The sequence below is a fragment of the Watersipora subatra genome, chromosome 1 (genome assembly GCF_963576615.1).
Source record: "Watersipora subatra chromosome 1, tzWatSuba1.1, whole genome shotgun sequence".
NCBI lineage: Eukaryota > Metazoa > Bryozoa > Gymnolaemata > Cheilostomatida > Watersiporidae > Watersipora > Watersipora subatra.
In genome coordinates this window covers 8,775,354-8,797,747 of record NC_088708.1, presented here as the reverse complement: position 1 = coordinate 8,797,747, position 22,394 = coordinate 8,775,354, and the positions used below count along the sequence as shown (strand labels likewise).

Here is a 22,394-nt window from a genome sequence, read left to right as displayed (position 1 = left end):
ATGGTGATGCTGTTATATTGCTGTTATATTGTTTTATTCCAATAAACTGAAAATAGCTGCTTGCAGCAAATACATTGATTAAATAGCAAAATGAACTTGAAAGTTTTGATGCCAATGTCAGTCTGTGGAAATATTGCGTCAAATGTGTTTGATGAAGCTGATCCTGCCAACAACGGACTTTTACATGAGCCAACAGTTGCTTTCCATAAACTAAAGCAAACTGATGTCATGGCTGGATTTAGAATGTGTATGAACAGATATAACAAATGATCTATAACAAACGTATTAAAATAACCTGTATATACGTATAGTTTAAAACTCATCATTGATAAAACTAGGCAGACTTAGCTTCATAATACATATAATTTACTCTGGTGTGTAGCAGTTGTAAACTCTTTTATAACAATGCCAGCAATAATCTTACTCGATTGATGTAAAAGGTGGCAGATGAGTGACAGAGTATTAAATACTGCATTGCTGAACTTTCAAAAGGTAACTTTTGCGACCATTACCTTTGTTCACCAATAATAATACCAAATGCAACAAATTATGGGACTTTTTTATGGAAAACCAGTGAGTCCCAAGCCATTTTACCAACTGGTTAGAAAGTCACATAACTTGTTGACATATATACTTACATGTTACAAAGGTTAAAAAGGTTATTTCAAGTGTTGGTGCCTAATAACAGTTACAGATTATCAACCTGTTGCTGGAAGTGTTTCTATTGTACGACAATAGATGTGAATGTGTTATACAGAGCTATTTTTGTAATCAAACTATTATTGTCAAGCTAGCTGCAATACAATCTACCAGGAATCAAAACCCCTGGAGGCATTGAAAGGAAGTCTGATGACAAGTTTTTCATACTATGGGAATTCGTCCAGTTTCAATTGAATGTAGGCCTTTTACAGCTTTGTGAAGCAGTATGTAGTAGCTGTTGCCATCTTTGCTAAGAACTTTACAACGCAAACAAAATGCATAACACTTCCACAGGGTTAACATTAAACACAACTTTTCCTTTGGAGCTGGGTGAAGACATTCCACTTCTGTTTGTTTAATAAAATAAAAATGTCAACAGTAAAGCTAGCAAATAAACTATATCATTGTAAAAGTCTGTAGCGAATAGGTAAACTCTGAGTATGTAATTGCCTCATCATGGTGATTTAGATGGGACAACTTCGAGTATGTAATTGCCTAATCATGGTTGATTTAGATGAAACAGTTACAAGCTTAGCAAGTATCATGGAAACAGAGAAATCCAACCATTAAGTGGAAATGTGTCAAGATGATCACTATGAATATTACGACGTTCATATGTCCTAGAGGAAGTTGGCGCAAGTAACTGAAGACATGAAGCTCACAAAGGAAGACTACACGAAATTCTATCAGATAAAGTGAGAGACAAATCATATTACAGACTTGTATAATAGTTAATCCACTGACCATCTGTGATTGCTGTGTTGCTGGTAGCCCCGCAGTTGTCAGGCTTGGTCCCATTTTTGTCCCAGCTGCGCTGTTGTGAATACTCATAGAGTTTGTCATGGATAAAATGTTTTCTGAAGGATACTGCGCGCCCAACGGCTGCGCGACTAATGGTTGCGTGCTTATTGGTTGTGATGCTTGGAACAGTGAGCCCATTGGTTGTGAAGGTAGAGGCTGTGAGCTTATTGGTTGAGAAGCCAAGAGCTGCGAGCCCATTGGTTGTGCGACTAGAGGTTGCGACCCCATGGGCTGTGAAGCTAAAGGCTGTTGTCCCATACCAATGGGTTGCATAACAGAAGGTCCCGTCGATGCCAGCAAGTCCCCACCCATGAGATTACTGGTATTGGAAGGTTGTAAAGAGACTGGCTCGGCTCCCTAAAATGGCAAGTATAAAGGAAGCTACATCTAACCCACAAGAAAAACATAGACAGGTGTCGCTAGAAGAAAATAAATACATGCTATTAAAAAAAAACAAACCCATACCAGAGAAAAAGCATGAATCTATTTCATTTGAAGAAATTAAATATGTAATATCAAAAAAAATAAACTTGTCCAATGAGAAGATAAATGGATTTAGCATGAAGAAACATAAATACATCTACAAAAGAGATATAAACTGTCAGGTCAATAATGATTCTTGTTAGATGTTTTGTAACAAGGCAAGCCACCGCCATGCATGCTGCAAGTCATTCGAGCAAGACTAGAGAATGTTAACAAGTACTGACTATGATAACCTACATGCTACTCTTTTGCAGATCAATATTGGCATCAAACCAGCACCATTGCTCAGCTGTCTATTGATTGCCCAAAATGGAAAGCTAATGTAAAACATTGAAAGCTTGCCTGGTACAAGCTCCATTTTTAAAGATGGTGAACCAAACCGCTTACAACAAAATTGCAATTTACTTTAAAAAGGTCATAATTTAATAGATATAGTAGATGTAAATTTGAAGCGTCCACCAAGGATCCATTAAATTCAGAAATATTTGCCGTCTCAAGAAAAGGTCACAATGCCGCCAGACAGACACAGAAAAAGTGGATAACACAGTTGATATGTTATCCACCGATAGTTTTGAATCGATAGCTGCTCAAACAGATATTCACATCTGGTAGGAATAAGCTGTGCGAAGCATGCTAATCTAATAACCTGATAATTGGTTCCAAAAACCGAGAGCAACTAAATATGTATACCTAAAGCGATGGGAAAATAGTCCTTTCTAAGGATTCACTTTTGATTGGCAACATATTTCAAATACTGATACAATCCTTGAGTGTACTTGGATCAACAATAGCAAGCTAAGCAACTTACAATGGCCATGTATTCAGAGCAAAACTAGATCTCAACTAAACCTTGGTCAAAGACAAGAGCACAAGGTACTCACTGCAGGTGAGTTGAGTGATAAGCCTTGCAAGTCATCCATCAGATTAGCGCTTGTATTCCTTGCTGCCAAACTAGGCTGAATGTCATTGGCTGTAGCCGCAGGGCTGTTAGAGCCAGACGGTGGTGAAGGAAAACTAGCAGCAGGAGCTGCTGCGAAGTCCGCAAATTCTCCCTGTCTGGTAGTGCAAAGCAATTTCGTTGTATTAATAAAAGAAACACACAAAAAATTCAAACAGTGACCAAGCAAAGAAGCATAGTCCTATGAGACGAGTTCTTAAGTTGTTTGAGAAAACACAAATAGATATTCATGTTTACTATCCAGCAAAGATATAGGATATCATACAAGGAGAAGAATGGAGCATTAGACTACATACTGTGTATTGGAATTGTCCCCTCCAAAGTTTGAAAAATCGGCAAACTCATCATCTAAAAGAATTTGCTCAATAGTGAGAATAGTGAGAGGTCACATTGTAAATGAACATCTATACTATACAGCAGCACCTGCTGAACAAGCACCTGCTGAACATGTCTTTACTATAGCACAACATGCAGCAATAAAATGCAACAGCAGCAGAGCAAACTGACACTGTCACCAAACCTTGCCGAAGCACTTGCTTTTTGTCTGTACACTCAAGTACTAGAAATAGAACAAATCAGATGAGCTGTAGTCAGCGAAGGCTGAGTAGAGTATGTCACGAAACAAAGCTATTTTCACTCATCCTTTAGCTCTGTTGATTAATTGCAATAACACTCGCTCGACTTTTGTCTTGTGTTTTAACAACCATGAGTCGGGTGCTGAACTAATTCAGCTATGATATTGCTATGGTATAACTTGCTTCCTCAAACAAATGAAACAACGAGAAGCTTACTCATTATCTCTGGGGTTTGGTATGAACTTTAAGGCATTGTTATAAAGGTGTTACGGGGAGAAGCAGAAATGTTTCTCCTCAAAGGCATTATATGAATCAAGCGTATGACAGTGGATGAACTTCAACACGCTAGTGTTAACATTTTCTTTCTTGTTTTTCAATACCAAAAACTGACACGAAGTCATGCTACTTCACGTGAATGAAACAGCAACAATAAAGTGGGCAAATTAAGGACAACAAAAGCTTGGAATCGTAAAACATGACCATGATAAACATGACGATGATCAACATGAAAACGATTAACACGGCGACGATAAACATGACGATAGACATGACGAGGATCAACATGACGACGATAAACATGACACGGTAAACATGATGACGATAGACATGACGATGATAAACATGGTGACAATAAACATGACAACGATAAACATGATGACGATAAAATGATGATGATTAACATGACGACGATAAACATGACGACGATAAACATGACGACGATAAACATGACGACGATACACATGACAACGATAAACATGACACGGTAAACAAGATGACGATAGACATGACGATGATAAACATGGCGACGATAAACATGACGACGATAAACATGACAATGATTAACACGACGATGATAAACATGATGACGATAAACATGACGATGATAAAAATGACAACGATCAACATGGCCATGATAAAAATCTCTCCATGACCCCAACTTTATCGCAAGGTTATCTTAATGTTTTACTACAGATAAGTAATCTAGCAAGCTCTACTGTTTAAATGCCTTAAAACATAAAAATGTAAAAATTCCCCTTGCCTTTATCCACGAACCGACAGCACCCATTCAAGAGAGCAAAAAAACGCAAGGTAATACTTTGTTAAGAGAACTCTACATCATGAGGGAGTTTAAAGACGGCCTCGACACTTTACATATATAGTAGGACTAGTAGGACAAGTGATACGCACTAACCTGGCTTATCTTGCTTATGCTTAGAAGCACCATTAGTTACAATACCACGAGGGTTGAAATCATCATCATCCTCATCAAATTTATCAGCCTGCAAGTCAAGACTAATGGAATGAACAGCAGCACCGGTATAATAAACACCCTGACCATAAAATGAGAATATTACATCGATACGTCAGCCATCAATATTACAGCCTTCAAGATAAGCGGCCATAGATGAAGGCAACAAGCTTATGTTGATAATCTTCCATGACAAGCAGCGACTGACAACGTATACTGCAGAAAATGACTCAAGTGATAGGAAATGGAGAGTGAAAAGTATCGTAACAAAAGCAAATCAAACATGTTCTAAACTATAAAGCAGGACAGACAGACAGACAGGCATATCTGCCATGAAGACAACAGGAGATAGACTAGAGGCTAATAAGATAGCAAGAGTAGAGATGCAGCATGGACGCACCTTCTTGGAGTAGCTGTGTGTAGGACTAGTTACTGACTTGGAGGAATGGGTGCCAAGGTCATCAAAGTCGTCCCGATAACCAGGACTTTGCCGACTGTTGTATCCACCGTCATCATGAAACTCATCTCTGCAAGCAAATAATTCGCAAATAATAGGCGAGGTGACAGAACTGAGTTAAACCGAACTACAAGCTCCAGAAAATATAAGATAAAAGCCTACCCGAAGTCATCGGGCCTGCCAGCATAGGTCTTCGGACGATTGCTCCAAAGATCCTTCACCGCTGTTGTTACTTTGTCTAAAGCCTGTTCGGCCGTGTTCATGCGTCTATTCCTCGCGGTATCAAAGCTATCTATATCATCCATACCACTTCGCTTACCGCTGCCATAGCCACCACCACCGAAACCACCACTGCTGCTATAGTCATCTATCAAAATATGAGCACAGTAACACAAATCCCACTTGGAAGAAAGGTGCTGACCAGTCACAAGCATGCTCTGCACTACACAAGCTCTCAAGGAAGACAGATACTAAAGAAAGATCCTAGCAGAAGATATACAGGAGACGGCTGAGTGTGCCTACATATCAATTGAGTAGGAAACTGTTGCTGTTCCTTGGATATGAATGACAGTCACCTAGTTCTGTCTCGACTTTGCATTCTCTTTAAAAATGCTGACCTCTGATCATCGCCATATGCTTCCTAAGGAAAGCATCAAGTATAAACAAGGGAAGATAACAAACGGCCATAAAAAGAAGTCTGAATATGGAGTTTAAATAAACTAGCGGAATCACTATTACAGTAAATCCTCTATTTGAATGCCCTGGCACTCTATTTTTCAACCTGTCCCCTATAGTGACGTCTTATGAGAGTTGATGTTCAAATAGAGGTTGGGTTGTATTTTTCGAACACCTCCTCAGAATTTTTGGAAGATAAATTTAACCCTTGAACAGGCGAAGTGAATGTCATCTATATTTTGCATTCTCCTTCGGGCAGAGCGACATTAACTTTTTCAGATGTAAGAAATCTACTACATGTATAACTTGCTGGAGATCTTTAAATAAAGCAGAGAAATATCTCTACCGGCTGATTTGTATTGCTCGTAATTAACCTACAAAGATCCTATAGCTTGCGTTGCAATGTGTTCATTTTTTTTATTTCATTTCGAATTTAAGGCATATTTTCATTTTATAACTAAATTTAACAACGCTCCATAAAGGCCCATTGCACTAATCGATATGTTTGCTATAGTTAGCAGGCTAAACAGGCTTTTTACGTGCAATAACAAATGAGTTATGAGCATCGATCGATCGAAAGCCAAGTTTAGATGACAGCAATGATGCTATCACATATAATATAAACCTGCAAATTCATAAGTTATTGAATAATAATCTGTCAGATGCTACAAATACATATAGAAGAACAAGTAACGTAAGCAAACTGTATTTATAATACATACAGAAACAAGAATTAACATTTTTAAAATAAAAATATTTGCATCGTTTGTTCGGCAGGTTGCGTTCTGATTGCCGCTTTCGTATGGAACCGTTTCCTCTTTTTCTGACTGTTCAATACCTTCCAAAGTGTCTTCTGACCTCAAATCTTCTTCTGCACTGCTGAGCTAGTCGATATTAACATCCAAACTAATTTATTAGCAGATCAAAACACTTACACGTTACTATTTGAAATTTTTTTCGCGAAAATCATGATAAACTTTTAGCGGCATGCGCATTTTAATTGCCTAACTGTTTTTCATATACGTCGAAGTATCAAGCCAGTGTTAAACAAGGAATTACTATTAGCCTAATACAGTTATTAATTATTTCTATGGGGTTTTAAAGTTTTGAAGAGGTCTTACGATATACCATATTACTACTATTGCATTATTGCTACTATATTATACTACTGTATTATTACCAGGGTTGTACTGATAAACTATTACTGGTTACTGCTATTATTACCATTATATTATACTATTGCATTATTATTATATTATACTATTGTATTATTACTATTATATTGTACTATTATATTATTACTATTATATTATACTATTGTATTATTACTATTATATTATACTATTGTATTATTACTATTATATTGTACTATTATACTATTGCATTATTATTATATTGTACTATTGTATTATTACTATTATATTATACTATTGTATTATTACTATTATATTATACTATTGTATTATTACTATTATATTATACTATTGTATTATTACTATTATATTATACTATTGTATTATTACTATTATATTATACTATTGTATTATTACTATTATATTGTACTATTGTATTATTACTATTATATTATACTATTGTATTATTACTATTATATTATACTATTGTATTATTACTATTATATTGTACTATTGTATTATTACTATTATATTATACTATTGTATTATTACTATTATATTGTACTATTATACTATTGCATTATTATTATTATATTGTACTATTATACTATTGTATTATTACTATTATATTATACTATTGTATTATTACTATTATATTATACTATTGTATTATTACTATTATATTATACTATTGTATTATTACTATTATATTATACTATTGTATTATTACTATTATATTATACTATTGTATTATTACTATTATATTGTACTATTGTATTATTACTATTATATTATACTATTGTATTATTACTATTATATTATACTATTGTATTATTACTATTATATTGTACTATTATACTATTGTATTATTACTATTATATTATACTATTATATTATTACTATTATATTATACTACTGCATTATTACTATTATATTATGGTTGTATTAATGACAAAACCAAATTTTGAGTAACGATCTATTATGGCATTCCTTTAATTTAGAATCAATTATTTGAATTTCAGCAGAAATACCTAAAATGAGTAGTTTTAGAATATTTATGGTTGAAAAAGACCTGACTGAAAAATCCTCCAAGTTTAAACAGCCAAAAACTACAACTTTGCAGTATTACATATTCATAGTAATAGATATGATCGCAACGAGCTGCTATGAACTGTCTGATACAAAGAGGAACAGGCTGTTAGTCAACTACTAGCTTATCTGAATGAGATAGCAATCAGAATGGAAAAACCTTATCATCAGTTGATTTTTGATGCTATCTAGTCATGGGGATTGATTATGTTAACATTCTATCATGCCAGAAATGTCACCCTAGTTACTCCACAGCAGCATGCGCTTGAGTGAACACTAACTATCTAACAAGTCATCTAGACTAACCGTAGCCTCCTGATACCCCGACATATTTGTCTCTCAGTTTCCTAGCCTTCTTTCTCTCCTCCCGTAGCCTTTCATCATCACCTACCAGCTCTAAAATCTCTTTCACCTTTGTCCTCACTGTCAACAACAGGCAGGGAGACAGTGACTTTGCTGAGCTTATGCGACCGAATATCCTATTATCATGATTCTAAGATCTCTAGCAAATGAATCAATAGGTGGTCATGTGGGGCCAGACCAGTCTCAAAGGTAGCGCATTCTCAGAGAATAAACATGATGATAATAGAGTAAAAATTGCGTTTGCTGACAACAAACTATCCAATTAAATAAACCTGCCATATCAAAAAGCAGATCTCAAAAAGTACCAATCCTGGTACTTATTATTCAACTTTTGGGTGATTCCATTGTTGGAGAAGAGAGTGAAAAAGTGGTAACTGTATTCACTCGAACACTAGCAAAGTAGAGATAATGATGCACATGGCTGAACCCTAGTAAACATCACTGAAACTACTGGTTTGAGCTTCAAGATTCTCATAAACACTTTGGTATATGTCACCATCTAACAAAGTGGTGGTACATCTTACTTAGAAGTTAGCAACACTTACGAATCGACTGCGCACATTTTCAACAACACTAAAACATTCCAAGTCGTGAGGATTGCCATTTGAACAAAACTAACCGGATTTGTAAAAATTCAGAATTGCAGCTCATGGCGATCTAGTTTTTGTGATGCACAGTATTTTGCTCTAATTTAGTTTGGAAAAGTTATGAGTGTAAACAATTGTTATTGACTTATACCAGTTCAGTGAAACCTTTACTCACGACTAACCATACATATTAATTTTTAAACGTTTCATGTAAAATCTAAAAAAATAACTGCGTTGACACACAGCAATTTCCGACATACCTCGCTAAAACCGTCTAGTAGAAATCATGAAGAGAAAAATTAAAATGATGCAAAGAAATGAAAGACGGAAATGAGTGAAATGAAGATGCTGACTATGATAACTACAGATAAAATAGAATAAATGTATTTGTTTTAATGCTAGATGTAATGACCTGACATATTTGTCATTAGGATTTTGGGCTATGGAAAGAGTTAAACAATAGGCAACACATTCTTATAAGAATGTGTGTTCCAACATATGCTAGTTTTGACATACAAATAACAATTACCGAAACGAATTAAGTTTGTATGTCTATAATGCTTGTCATAATGTAAAATTGTACAATGATTTTAGTGGAATTATAACTAGGGGTCATCTAGTTTTGGGTTTTATAAACCTGTGAAAAATTATAAAGGTGCCAAAATTCTACTCATAGACGGAGTTTGCCAATGTTCAGATAGGCACAGCCATATATACAGTTACACAGATATACACAGTCATCTCCTTCATTAGAATATTTTAAGATTGTAACTTTAGCATAGGCCTTCACTACTTTAATGATATCTTAAAACTGGTAAAACTAAAATATAAAATGCTTTGTTTTTTCATGACCTTAGCAAATTTTTATTAAAATAAAACACACAGTCTATTTCTACACTTTGTTATTTATGGTATACAATACAGAGACTCTGAGTAAACAAGGCTACGATACAAGTTGCTACAGATACACTAGTACAGTACATTCCACAACCTAGTCTAGTTTATTAATATACTTTTACCGTCTTACACAAGTTTATGCAAAATTTATGATCGGCTGCCATAGACGCATTTTCGCGAAATTCACTGTGGGTAGTGTTGTAACTGAATATTGATTTGTGACAACATACCCAACGATTACTAGTGTTTCTAAGGCGTTGAAAGTGTAATCCAAAAATTTTCCTAAAAACTTAGCCTACATTCACGAAGCAAATTATAATCTTTGAACAGGAAATTCCCAGTCAAAGATGAACATTTTTTTCTGATGATCAAGCTCTTTAGTTGTAATATGGCTTCCACTGTTCCACAAGCACCTCCGTGTTAGAAACAGAATAGCTTTGGTTGATGACATTATAGCCGATTCAGAATAATTAAATATTAACATAATGAAAGTGACGGCACTGACTCTGATGATGGTGTAAGTAGTAGTTTTGTAAAAATAACGAACATTGTAGAGGATCGTTATAGCTTTGTAGCGATGATAGCTTCACATAGCTTTAGCAATGCACATATGGATACATCGAAATTTTTGCATAGCTCTGTTTCAAACATGTTGGCAACATAAACTATGTTACAAAAATGTTTTAGTTAAGAGTTTGAAATCGAAAAACATTGTATTTCTAAGTAACATTGTGTCATGCAGCAAAATCGGCAATTTTCAGTAAAATGGCTGGCAGTAGGCCGAAAGGTAAATTTGTACATGGATGGCAGTGAAAGAGTTAGTAAATGTTTTATGAGACAATTATTGTATTTTACATATTATCTACTCGCTTATTAAATGTATTAACAGTTTATGGTATAAAACAGTAAAGAAATGCTTTAAAAAGTAGTTTTCTAGACTTAAAATCAAAATTATGTACATTAATTATGATTAAACTTAATTTGAATTTTGAAAAATTTATTTTTGAACAGCCTTCTGAAACGGATTATAATTGACAACTGAGGAATGACTGTATCCATCATTTTTTTTACGTCTTCACCCTGTTTGCACATGCGCTCGTCCATGAAAAAGCCGCCATCTTTGTAGAAAACGATCGTCATTGTCTTGATTAATAGTATTTTTCGGTGTTGTTTTGACACTAAAATAAAAAATTTGCAAACAAAGCATAATTTGCAATAATTAATTGCAGAAGCTTCGTGTTTTTAACGATAAAATGTTTTCCATAAAGATGGCGGACAACGATAGAATGACGTCACGAAAAAACGAAGGATATTCTAGCAGTAAGAAAGAATGCTTGGAATAATTTTATTCTGCTTCTATATAAGGGTCTTCTAAACTGGAAAGGTCAACTTATGAACGATAGCTGAAATTTTGCACAATTTCAAAAATTTACTCCTTCATTACAATTAATAGACGATAGATAGTCATTACGATTTGAAATACACATAACAACGCTGTGTTACGCACATAAAGCTTGCTCTCACGGCTTTTATTAGTAAGTTTAGCAGTATGTATATTAGCTTACTCAAATCAACCAAAGGCAACTACATTACCTGCCACAGTTTATAAGCTACTTTTTACTACCTGTGCAACGTGGGGCATTCACCTAATATATTATAAAAAGTGCTTTACCAATTATCATTGCTTCGAAAAGCTTGTACTCGGCAACATTTTATGTTTTGAATACTTTATGAACTGATGAACTAACAATGCACAAACTTGTTTCACATAATTATTATTACCAGGGCCAGGCCTAACACTTCCTAACTGTAGAATAATAGCAGCTCTAATTTGTTGTAAGGTACTGTCATTGGAAGCCGCTGAAATAGAAGCTATTTCATATCAGTTGTTACAGCCTCACATTCACCAGTTCGGTTCCAAGGTGAAGTCTATCAAAACCTAATTTTTGGAGTTCCTCTTGTTTTTTCCGTTTAGCATTTTAGCCATATATTTCATATTATTCATTTGATAGTTTCATTTTGCTATGGTTCATTTGCGCCATCATTGAAAGGTCAAAGTTAGTGTGTAAAACCTCTATCTCTGCCTGATTTTATGCTAGTAACAAAAGGTTTTACGAGTTTGTTAGTCTTATATTTAAATAGATATTTTTAACCCATGGTTGGTTATTTGCACCATTGCAAAAAATTGTGTGCGCAGATTTGGACATTTACAAACCTTTTTTTGTCAGTCATATTTGTTCCAATTCAACAAAAAGCTTTCAGTTGAGCCGAAAAGCAATTTCTGTTAATTTTTGAAGATACCAAGGTCATCACTGAGAGGTGAAATAGAAAGGCTCAATTATAGCAACTGTAAATGGAAATAAATATTAGTAGCAATGTGTTAAAATTCTAACTTCCATTGTAGTTTTTAAAAATTTGCATTTTCTGCGTTTCAGCTTTGATGTCAAATTTATGCAAAAGTCTTGTCAGTCTTTGATCATAAATTTTGACACAGCTTTCAAATATATAGTAAAAAATGATCAAAAGAAAACACTTCTCAGAAAAGTTAAAATGTAAGCATTTTAAATTTGCACGACATTCCTGTCTGTTTGATGACAGGTCTCATATAGCATGGAACTAGCATAGAGATCACCAAACTACTACGTAAATCAAACTTGTTATTTACACACCGGCATCCACTGCCTCAATTTATAAAACTTCTTAGTAAGAAGATGCTATGTTCGTGAGTAGCTCAAGCAGCTACCATATTGTACAGTTGATTAAGGATGACTACCTCCAGCAGCCCGACCTCCATAAGGCATAGAGGTAAACACCCAGATAACCGTTTTTAACTAGACCATTATAATTTTATAAACACTCAATTTGTCAAAATCTGCTTGCTAATTTAGGGGGTTACTTTATTAAAACAGATAAGCTTGACTTCATTTTCACCAACTTCAATTTGCAATTTCACCTGATAACTACTGTGAGCACATGCTAACACATCTTTACTTCTGATGCTTTATTAAGTCCGTCTTTATACTTGTAAAATGGAGAGGTCTTTATACAAACCAGGACAGAAGCAGAGCAGCCACATGCAGATTGGAAATAATAGAAGACAAAAACCTACCATTGACGCCTTGATCCCTGTTGTGCTCATCAGTAAAGGTATATGTCTCTAGCTGCCTCATGTCATAGGTATGTTCTCGAGCTGAGGAAACAACTCTCTCTGAGCCATTCCTCAGTAAGTAGGCTAACAAGAGCAGTGACTGCAAACCATATGAAGCAGATGCAAAGCAAATCTAAAGACAACAAATAGACAAAGTGGCTACAGAAAGCATTCAACTTAAAAGAACATGTAAACACTCCATTACGTGAAGACGCATACGGGTATGATATAAACATTGTAGTAATTTATTTACTAAACGTTACATAAGTTTGTACACAAAATAGCTGGATGCAAAAAAGATTGAACCCGTTTACTGCCAACCATGTACAAATTCGGGTATCTGCCTAGTGCCAGCCATTTTACCGAAAATTGCCGATATTGCTTCATGATAAGTATACAATATTTTTTCAATTTCAATCTTTATCTAGAACATTTTTGTTACATATTTTATTTTGCCAACATTTTAACCAACATTGCTATGCAAAAATTTAATGGATCTATACTTTGTGTGATAATAAAGCTATGTGAAACTACGATCGATGCGAAGCTAAAACGATCCTATACAATGTTCCTTACTCTTACAAAACTACTCCTTTTACCACTATCAGAGACAGTGTTGCTGCTTTAATTATCTGTATAATAACGAAAATCTGAATTGGCTATAATGTCAACGACATAACTAGTTACCTGTTTTATGACTCGCGCGAGGTAGTTAATGAACTCACACAAAAATGTTCGTTTTTAGATTAGAAATTCTCAAACAAATGTTTAAAATTGCTTCGTTGTTTTAGGCTGATTTTATAGAGAAATCTTCGAACAACACTGTCAATTTCATAAAAGTCTTAAAGACCGTGGGTTATGTTGTCAACGAATAATAAAATCAGGTAACTACGCAATTGCTGGGAAAGTCGCAACAATGCATCTATGACAGTAGTCCCTAGAAAACGCATAAATGCGTTTATGGCAACAAAAGGGTTGAACGAGAATTGGTTGTAGCAAATGGCCTTACATAGGCCATGATATAAAGCCGGTATATCGTCAAGGAGCAGTGTTAATGTGTGTTGCATTTAATGCTGTGTCAAGCTGTTATGAAATATCAAAATAAAATAGTGGTACTAAGTTTTAAGGTAGCTAAGGTTGGGTGTGAAGGTTCCATCTATATACAGTGAAACATGGATAACTCGCCCTCGGATATAGCGAACACATGGTTAACTCGAATGGATTTGCTTGGTCCATTCCTATGCAATGATAAATGGCTTTATATAACTCGACCTCGGCACCGTTAACTCGAACAGTTTTTTGCCGAATTCACAAACGGTTTCCGTTCAATTTATTTCGAAGGAGTTTCCACTAGTCGCGGAGCTGAGAGTACTCTGCTTTCTTAACGAAAGCACTTTTAGTACGCGTATAGTGTACGTATAATTTCCCCCGTAGCGTATAATGGAACCGAAAATGAAATCGTATAAACGTGATTAATAGGGTCGCTAAGACGTTCGCTTAGTTACGGCCAAGCTATAAACGTTGGAAGGTATTAGCGATAAAAATTTAATAAAGATGACACAGCATGCAAAAAACATATTGTAACAGTGATTATATGCGGATACATACAGATAAAATGTCACAAATAGGCTCGTGGCTTGGCGTCCGCTACAACAGACAACCGTTTTACGATGGCATCACGCAAGCAAAGAAAAGCGTGGAAACCTTCTGACAAACTTAAAGTACTCGAGGAAATCGAAGCAGGACAAAAGCTATCAGCATTATCAAAAAGAGAAAATCTTCCAAAAAGTACAGTGTCAACATGGATTAAACAAAAAGAAAGAATAAGATCATTATGTGACCAAAATTCATCAAGGCTAAGAGATCGTTCAACGTCGCACGATGATTTGGATGGTGTATTATTGACTTGGTTTAGACAAGTGCGTAGTGAAGGCGTACCTATCGATGGGCCAAATTTGTTAGAAAAGGCTAACAAGTTTTTAAGGACTATAATAACTGTTTAAAATCTATTTTTACAATAAGTCACACTGTTGATCTTTGTCAAAAAAATACCTTGTCACAGACTACACTCCATAAGTTTTGTAAATGAAACAACTGATCAGATGTAAAGCATGCTTTTTTGCATTGGTCATGTTTACTTATGTCCAGTTTTAAAAATTATCAGAAAGAATAGATATTTTTCTATTGGGCTGAAATTTGTTTGCAGTTTTAGGTGATGTGACTGACAAGACGTTTTAAGATTAAAATTGGCAAAATTGATCTCGAGTAAAACACTCAGAAGAAAAAATGTCTTTTGAGCGTTTTAACCACGATTAGGTTTTGCCAATTTTAATCTGAAAAAGTTCTGGCAGTCACATCACCTAAAACAACACACAAATCTCAAGTGTATAAAAATATCTATATTTTCTGATAAATACTTTAAAACTCTACATCAGATGCCCTTTAACTTACAACAAACAACCTATACTTTAGTTTTATATATACATGTACAGTCAAACATGGATAACTCGAACTTCAAGGGACCGAGCAAAAGTGTTCGAATTATCAGAGCATTCAAGTTATCAGAGCACTGTCACAAGTCCATATATTTACTTATTTATTAGTAGATACATGTACATATACAAACTATAATATAAATCAAAAGCACAAATGGCTTGTTTCAAATTAAATGCTTTTAATGTAAAGTTTAAAACGTTTCCATGAAAAAGTATAGAGATTTTTCTATCACTTGAGATTGGTTTGTTGTTTGAGGTGATGTTATTGCCAGGACGTTTTTCAGATTGACATTGGCAAAACTTGATCGTTGTTGAAATGCTCAAAAGAAAAGACATTTTTTTCTTTTGGGGTTTTACCCACGATCAATTTTGCCGTTTTTTCTTGAAGTTTATGCAGATTACCTTACTTTACCTGGGATTCGTTAAGAGCAACACTCCGAGGCAGTTCAATTAGAAGTTTTACGAGGTTTTACGGTACATTCTATATCACTCACGCTTTTTTAATAGATACTTATTGAATGTACACACGTATTCTGTGTTTAGGTCAAACGATGAATAGTTTTTTGTAGCTCAGACAACGTATACGTTTAATTACAACATTTTTTAAGACGTTTTAAACATTCAACATTCCGACGTTGATTCAACACGGAATCAACGTCGGAAAACTATTCATCACGGGCTAGCCGACTCACGCACTCAAGGATTTTCGCCACGCACATACAAAACAACATGCGATTTTTGTTTTGTATGTGCGTGGCGAAAATTCTTGCGCGCGTGACCCGGCTAGCCCGTGCTATTCATCGTATCGCAGTATAAATCAAATTTCATCAAACTTTTAGAAAAGTCGTTGACAAAACTATTTTGCCGATGGTGGTAATAACGACGCTTATGAATTACGAAAAGATGAAGTTTACCTCTATGGCTTTGAATAAAGTGATTTTCTAAAGCGAAAACAACCGTTTCGGTAGCTGTTGGGCAAAAAACAGTTCGAATTAACAGTGTTGAGTTCGAGTTATCTATAGCAATTTATCATTACGTGGGAACGGACCAAAGGAAATGTTCGAATTAACCATGTGTTCGAGCTATCCGTGGACGAGTTATCCATGTTTGACTGTAGTTTGTATATGTATCTACTGATAAATACATTCACTTGTGACTGTGCTCTGATAACTTGAACGCTCTGATAACTCAAACACTTTCGCTCGGTCCCGTGAAGTTTGAGTTATCCATGTTTCACTATATATATATATATATATATATATATATATGTAGTATATGTGGTTTACACTGTAAAGAAAAGTGCTCAATAATCGAGTCAATTAGAGCTGTGTATGAAGTTTATTAAAAACTACAGGTTAAAATCATTACTACTATTAGTTTCATGCAATCGTGTTGCAATCTTCAGGTAGAATGACTAAAATGTATAATGTACAAGCTATAAAATTACTTAATAAAGCTGAGGGCTTAATACTATTGTGTGATATATATATATATATTATAGTATACAGCAAATTTTGTAGTCAAATTATGTTATTGAGCTAATTAGGTGTTTTCTGGCATGCCGGCATGTGGATATCAGCTCACTTCTAGTGTTAAGGCTGACTAACTTCGGTTCGAATATGATGAAGTACTTTTCCCATAGACATAACTGGCAAGATTTTGTTGATGTGTTGTAAGACCGCCCTCTTTTGATGATCTTCCAGGTTATATTATAGCGAATGTTCTTGTCTTTTAAGTCCCATATGTATTTACTCAATTCTGTTTGTAGCCTTTTAGTAGGATATTTAAAGGATGTTTTGTGGTTGGCTAGTCTTGTTTTAAAAGTTGTTCCGGAGGCCTACATACGGCCGAAACAACTTTTAAAACAAGACTAGCCGACCACAAAACATCCTTTAAATATCCTACTAAAAGGCTACAAACAGAATTGAGTAAATACATATGGGACTTAAAAGACAAGAACATTCGCTATAATATAACCTGGAAGATCATCAAAAGAGCGCGGTCTTACAACACATCAACAAAATCTTGCCAGTTATGTCTATGGGAAAAGTACTTCATCATATTCGAACCGAAGTTAGCCAGCCTTAACACTAGAAGTGAGCTGATATCCACATGCTGGCATGCCAGAAAACACCTAATTAGCTCAATAACATAATTTGACTACATAATTTGCTGTATACTATAATATATATATCACACAATAGTATTAAGCCCTCAGCTTTATTAAGTAATTTTATAGCTTGTACATTATACATTTTAGTCATTCTACCTGAAGATTGCAACACGATTGCATGAAACTAATAGTAGTAATGATTTTAACCTGTAGTTTTTAATAAGCTTCATATATATATATATCTCTATATATATATATATATATAAATCTTAAAGTTTGTCATCTGTCCTTCGGTCTGTCCAGCTACAGCAATTAGTATTTAGCAACGAAAAATCCATATCGCAGAAGATTTGATCTCAGAGCTTCCTGTTCACCAGGCGATACCTAACCTATTGAGCTACGTGAGATGCGATGGATTCATTGGGCAATATAAGTTGTTATCTGGGTTAGAATACGCATAGCACTCCGAGTTATGCAACATCACTAAAGCTTGCTCTCAGGACTCTTATTACTAAGTTTAATAATATGGATACTGGCTTACTCAAATTAGCCATGGGCGATGTGCCCGGCTAATGGCAGGCAACTACATTCACCGCCACTGTTTATAAGCTGTTTTTTAATACATGTGCAACACCGAACATTCAACTAGTTTCTCAATACAGTAGACGTTCCTACAACGTAAATAATCCGTTCCAAGAATGTTTACACTATAAGGATTTCACGCTATACGAACGGTAAAATACATTTAAATTGTCTAATCCATTCCAAGATCTTTCTAAACTCACCCCTTTGGCTATACAAAAAAAGGCTTAACTTTTTAATTTGTTTGCTGTATCATAACTGTAATATTATTAGTTTGCGTCAACAACTTGTCTCCTTTTCCTGATCAACTTCACTGGTTTTTATAAACTATGATTGCGGTTATTTTACAATAAGTTTACGGGGAATGCACATATTCGATGTCCATTTCCAACGGTTTGTTCATTTTGTTCTAAACAGCAGTCTATTCTGGAAAGTAGAGCCAATATCCAGTATTTTATGTCTATAATAAAGCAAAACAAAAATATTTTTACTATAAAGTGCTGTATCTACCGGTTTGTCAACTATCTGTATTCAGGTCAGGGGTCAAGGTTAGGATAAAAGATATTTTTCGATGATACTCCCATATAATGACATTCAGATTGTTAGACCAATGCTGTAACACCTGCACCAGCCGATCGCCTCAAAGTATTTATGAACAACTACGCAGCTACCTATTCTCTGTTTTGTCGACACGTCATGAACTAAAATGTCATGGAAGTTGTATATATATATAATGAATATAATGCTATACGTACAATGTTTTTTTCTCTCGCAAGTGCGGCGAGATGTGTTACCATTCAAATCAAACTTGCGAAGTTGCCCGTACTTGACAATTTACATTACATGAAATTTTTTACATTATGCGAAGCAAAAACTTTGCATAAATTTTTTACGTTATCTCGAATCTTCGTTATAGGAGGTATATGTTATAGGAGGTATACGTTATAGGAGTGTCTACTGTACAAACATGCCAGACTGATGGCGCTAACTGCAGATGCAAACCTTGCCTTCGCAAGTGTAACTAACCAAATGCTCCTATTAATTAATGCAAAAGTTACTGAAAAATAATTGTAAGCAATATAGAAAAATATGTTTAAAGCAAATTTTTTTAATAGGAATCTTTTGAAGAGGAGAATATTTCATTGCACTAAAATGCAACATGAGATATAAACTGAAAACGGAGGCATCGGTGGTTCAATTGATCAACGCAATATATTCATATGCAAGAGGTTGTGGTTTCAAACCACACCTAAAACAACTTGTTTTTGCCGTATTACAAACACATTTGCAATGCAAAACCCTGTTAACCAGCAACACAAAATAGAAGTATTAGTGGTAGAATCGGTCATGCGAGTTCGAGTCAATGCAAGTTCGAGCCTCATCTGGAGCATCACATCTTTTATGAATTTTTGTTAGCAGATGCTTGTGGTGCAAAATAATGTCAAAATACCATATCAGAAGCGCCATTGACACCATTTGTCTTTACACTAGTTTGAGAACATATGATTTAAATATAAATATGTATTATTTACCTGAATTATGAAAATTTCAGATTTAAAAACATGTTTCACAATTACAACACTCCTTTAAGATTCCGCAGTATCACTGGGTATTTAAGCTCGGTAGAAATATTTTAAAAAGAAACCTAATTAAAAACTTGCTCTTATGAAAGGAGAGCCCTGCTAGCGCTTGATTGTTTGATGTTTGCAAAAACTAAAAGGATGTTTCGATTTTAGTTTATAAGTAAAATTTTAATAGATGTATTGAATTTAATAGTTGTATTGTTATATGATTAGTTGTATTGACCAGAGTAGATCTACTGATCTAATAGATACATTGACCTTGATAGATGTACTGACATTATATAAACTGTAAACCCTATCCACTCACACTTTTATTACCAACAGCAATAAATAGCGTTTTAGCAACTCGCAATTATACTAAAATTAATTTAAGAAATACTTTTCTTTGATAATTTCATTTATTAATTTAGCCCAGTTAGATGATTTAGCAGCCTACTTCGTTCAGCCATCAAGTGTTTAGCGCAGATAAAAATAAAGTAAATGAGGCGCTAGTTTTAAATATAACGCTAGCCAAATGCGGCAAACAAAAAGCTATTTTAAAAAACTGCTATTGTCAATGAAAACTAGGATGACTAACCGAATGGCTGAAATAAGTAAATACTAAACAACTAATTTCTCGGCCATTCTCACAGTAACTTATCAAACTTTTTCTCAGGAACTCTCTTCTAAATCATTTTACTAACAGTGCATGCAATAATCATGCTCGTTTACAACAGGCAAATTTATTATGGTACCAAATCATAAAAGCATGTGTCGTGTCAGTCACTATAACAGAAATGAAATAACCACTTGACATTGAAGAAGCTTGCCGGTCTTATGCATAACAAAACAACTTATACCGTGCAAGTGCTATTTATTTGTAATATCATGCAGCCCCCTCATCTGTAATTAGAGAGGCAACTGGAGAAACGAAGCCTACCTTGTATACTCTTCTCCAGTCCCTTCTGTTCTCATGAAACATTCTTTTCCAAAGCATACCCATCACCTCTGGAAAGGCTTCGTAACTGCTTGTTAATTGAGCAATTTCAGACATTAATGAGCCGTGTGGTCCCCAGGCTTGATCATTTGTTGCTTCTCTAACTTTGGACTCAGGCTCAGTGTAGTTCATGACCACATTGGTTCTACATGAGCATACCGTAGACAAATTCAGTTATTTGAAAAAATAAAACTTTCAAATAGAACCAAGAAAAATCTCTCAACATCTAAAGTGAATACTTTTCTGACATAATAGGAAAATTGGTAAAAAAATCAAGGACTGCAGCTAATGCGTTGTCTTAATTCATGCACTTACAATAACTTTTCAACTTTTTTGAGGTAGACAGATGTGTGTGGCAGAAGCATGGTTATTTGTGTATGCACAACAGTAGCGCGTGTATATGTCTATGTATATATGTTCATGAGTTGCCACGCTATTATGAATTGTGAGTAAGTGTGAGTACTTCCTTGTGTGCCAGATTAATTAGCTGCATGCTTATGCACTGTTTGTGTGATTATATATTTCAAAGACCGCAGATGTAAATCTTTGTCAATGATTGTTTTGTTGGACTTAATAAACAAATATATAATAATAATAATAACAAATATAATCTTTAATTTCCATTAAGTTAGCCTTTTCAAATACAAGCATTAGGCAGAAAACAATTATTACATTTTATGAATTGTGAGTTGATGTGTCTTCAGGACTTATTGACAGATAAAACTGAATTAAGAGATGGTATAAAACCAAATTTTTGTGATGCACATGTAATTCTTGTGTTATGTCCCAATTTGTGCACAGCTTTGGTAAATGCTAAACAATGTTCAACATTGAATTATCACTGACAACTCTTTACATTTATAAAATATTTTGAGGACGTTGAAAAAGACAACAGCTTTTATCAGGCTACGTTACCCACATAAGAAACAAACATGTAATTCTTTATTGTCTACAGATTATACTTTGAGAAAAAAATAACAATCAATGAATACTGAAAAAGGAACATTACACGGTTGTTTTCACAAACTTCAAAGAGCAGTTTCATCTTTTGATTTACAAGATCAGATTTACAAGATTACAAGAAATATTCAGGAACATATAACAGTTCAGCCGTGCAACAAATTTAACATACATAGTTAAGCTTCAAACTCCCGAAGCCTTCGACTCGAACGTTTAATGTCAAACCTGCTCACAAATAACAACCACAAACAACAAAGTGTAAGAATTTTGGTAAGTAAAAGTTGGTGTAGAAAGACAAAAAATAGTATGGAGCTATCACACAGTGGTTATATATTAAAACAATCTTTGCATGGGCGAGCTACTATGCTACTTGCTAATGTGTACACTAAAGCAAAACAAGTCGTGAGTTTGCAGAGTTAGAACCCTGGGGGTTCACTCTCAACTTTCATCCTCAAGGTCTCAACGAAAAAAGCACGTTATAGGGGTGATTTTTGGTGGCCAGACACTCTAGTCTAAAGTGTTTTTATAAAAATGGTATGCTTTCTTTAGCTTGGTGCAGTGGATAGGGGCC

The 22,394-nt window shown here is 34.6% G+C and overlaps 1 protein-coding gene across 2 annotated transcripts in view; it reads right to left on the bottom strand.

The window, feature by feature from the left end:
* LOC137410596 (clathrin interactor 1-like) overlaps window positions 1-22,394 on the bottom strand; it is a 30,379-nt gene that overhangs the window by 7,083 nt on the left and 902 nt on the right. The window contains exons 2-10 of one of the 2 annotated variants that reach the window (XM_068096043.1): window positions 20,807-21,008; window positions 13,076-13,214; window positions 8,422-8,542; window positions 5,385-5,573; window positions 5,166-5,292; window positions 4,709-4,796; window positions 3,238-3,289; window positions 2,865-3,039; window positions 1,444-1,857 (exon numbers count right to left, since the gene is read on the bottom strand). In XM_068096043.1, coding sequence (XP_067952144.1) covers window positions 1,444-1,857; window positions 2,865-3,039; window positions 3,238-3,289; window positions 4,709-4,796; window positions 5,166-5,292; window positions 5,385-5,573; window positions 8,422-8,542; window positions 13,076-13,214; window positions 20,807-21,008 — 1,507 coding nt within the window. Of the gene's footprint in view, window positions 1-1,443; window positions 1,858-2,864; window positions 3,040-3,237; window positions 3,290-4,708; window positions 4,797-5,165; window positions 5,293-5,384; window positions 5,590-8,421; window positions 8,543-13,075; window positions 13,215-20,806; window positions 21,009-22,394 lie in introns of both variants that reach the window. The other variant, XM_068096042.1, reaches the window with a different exon arrangement.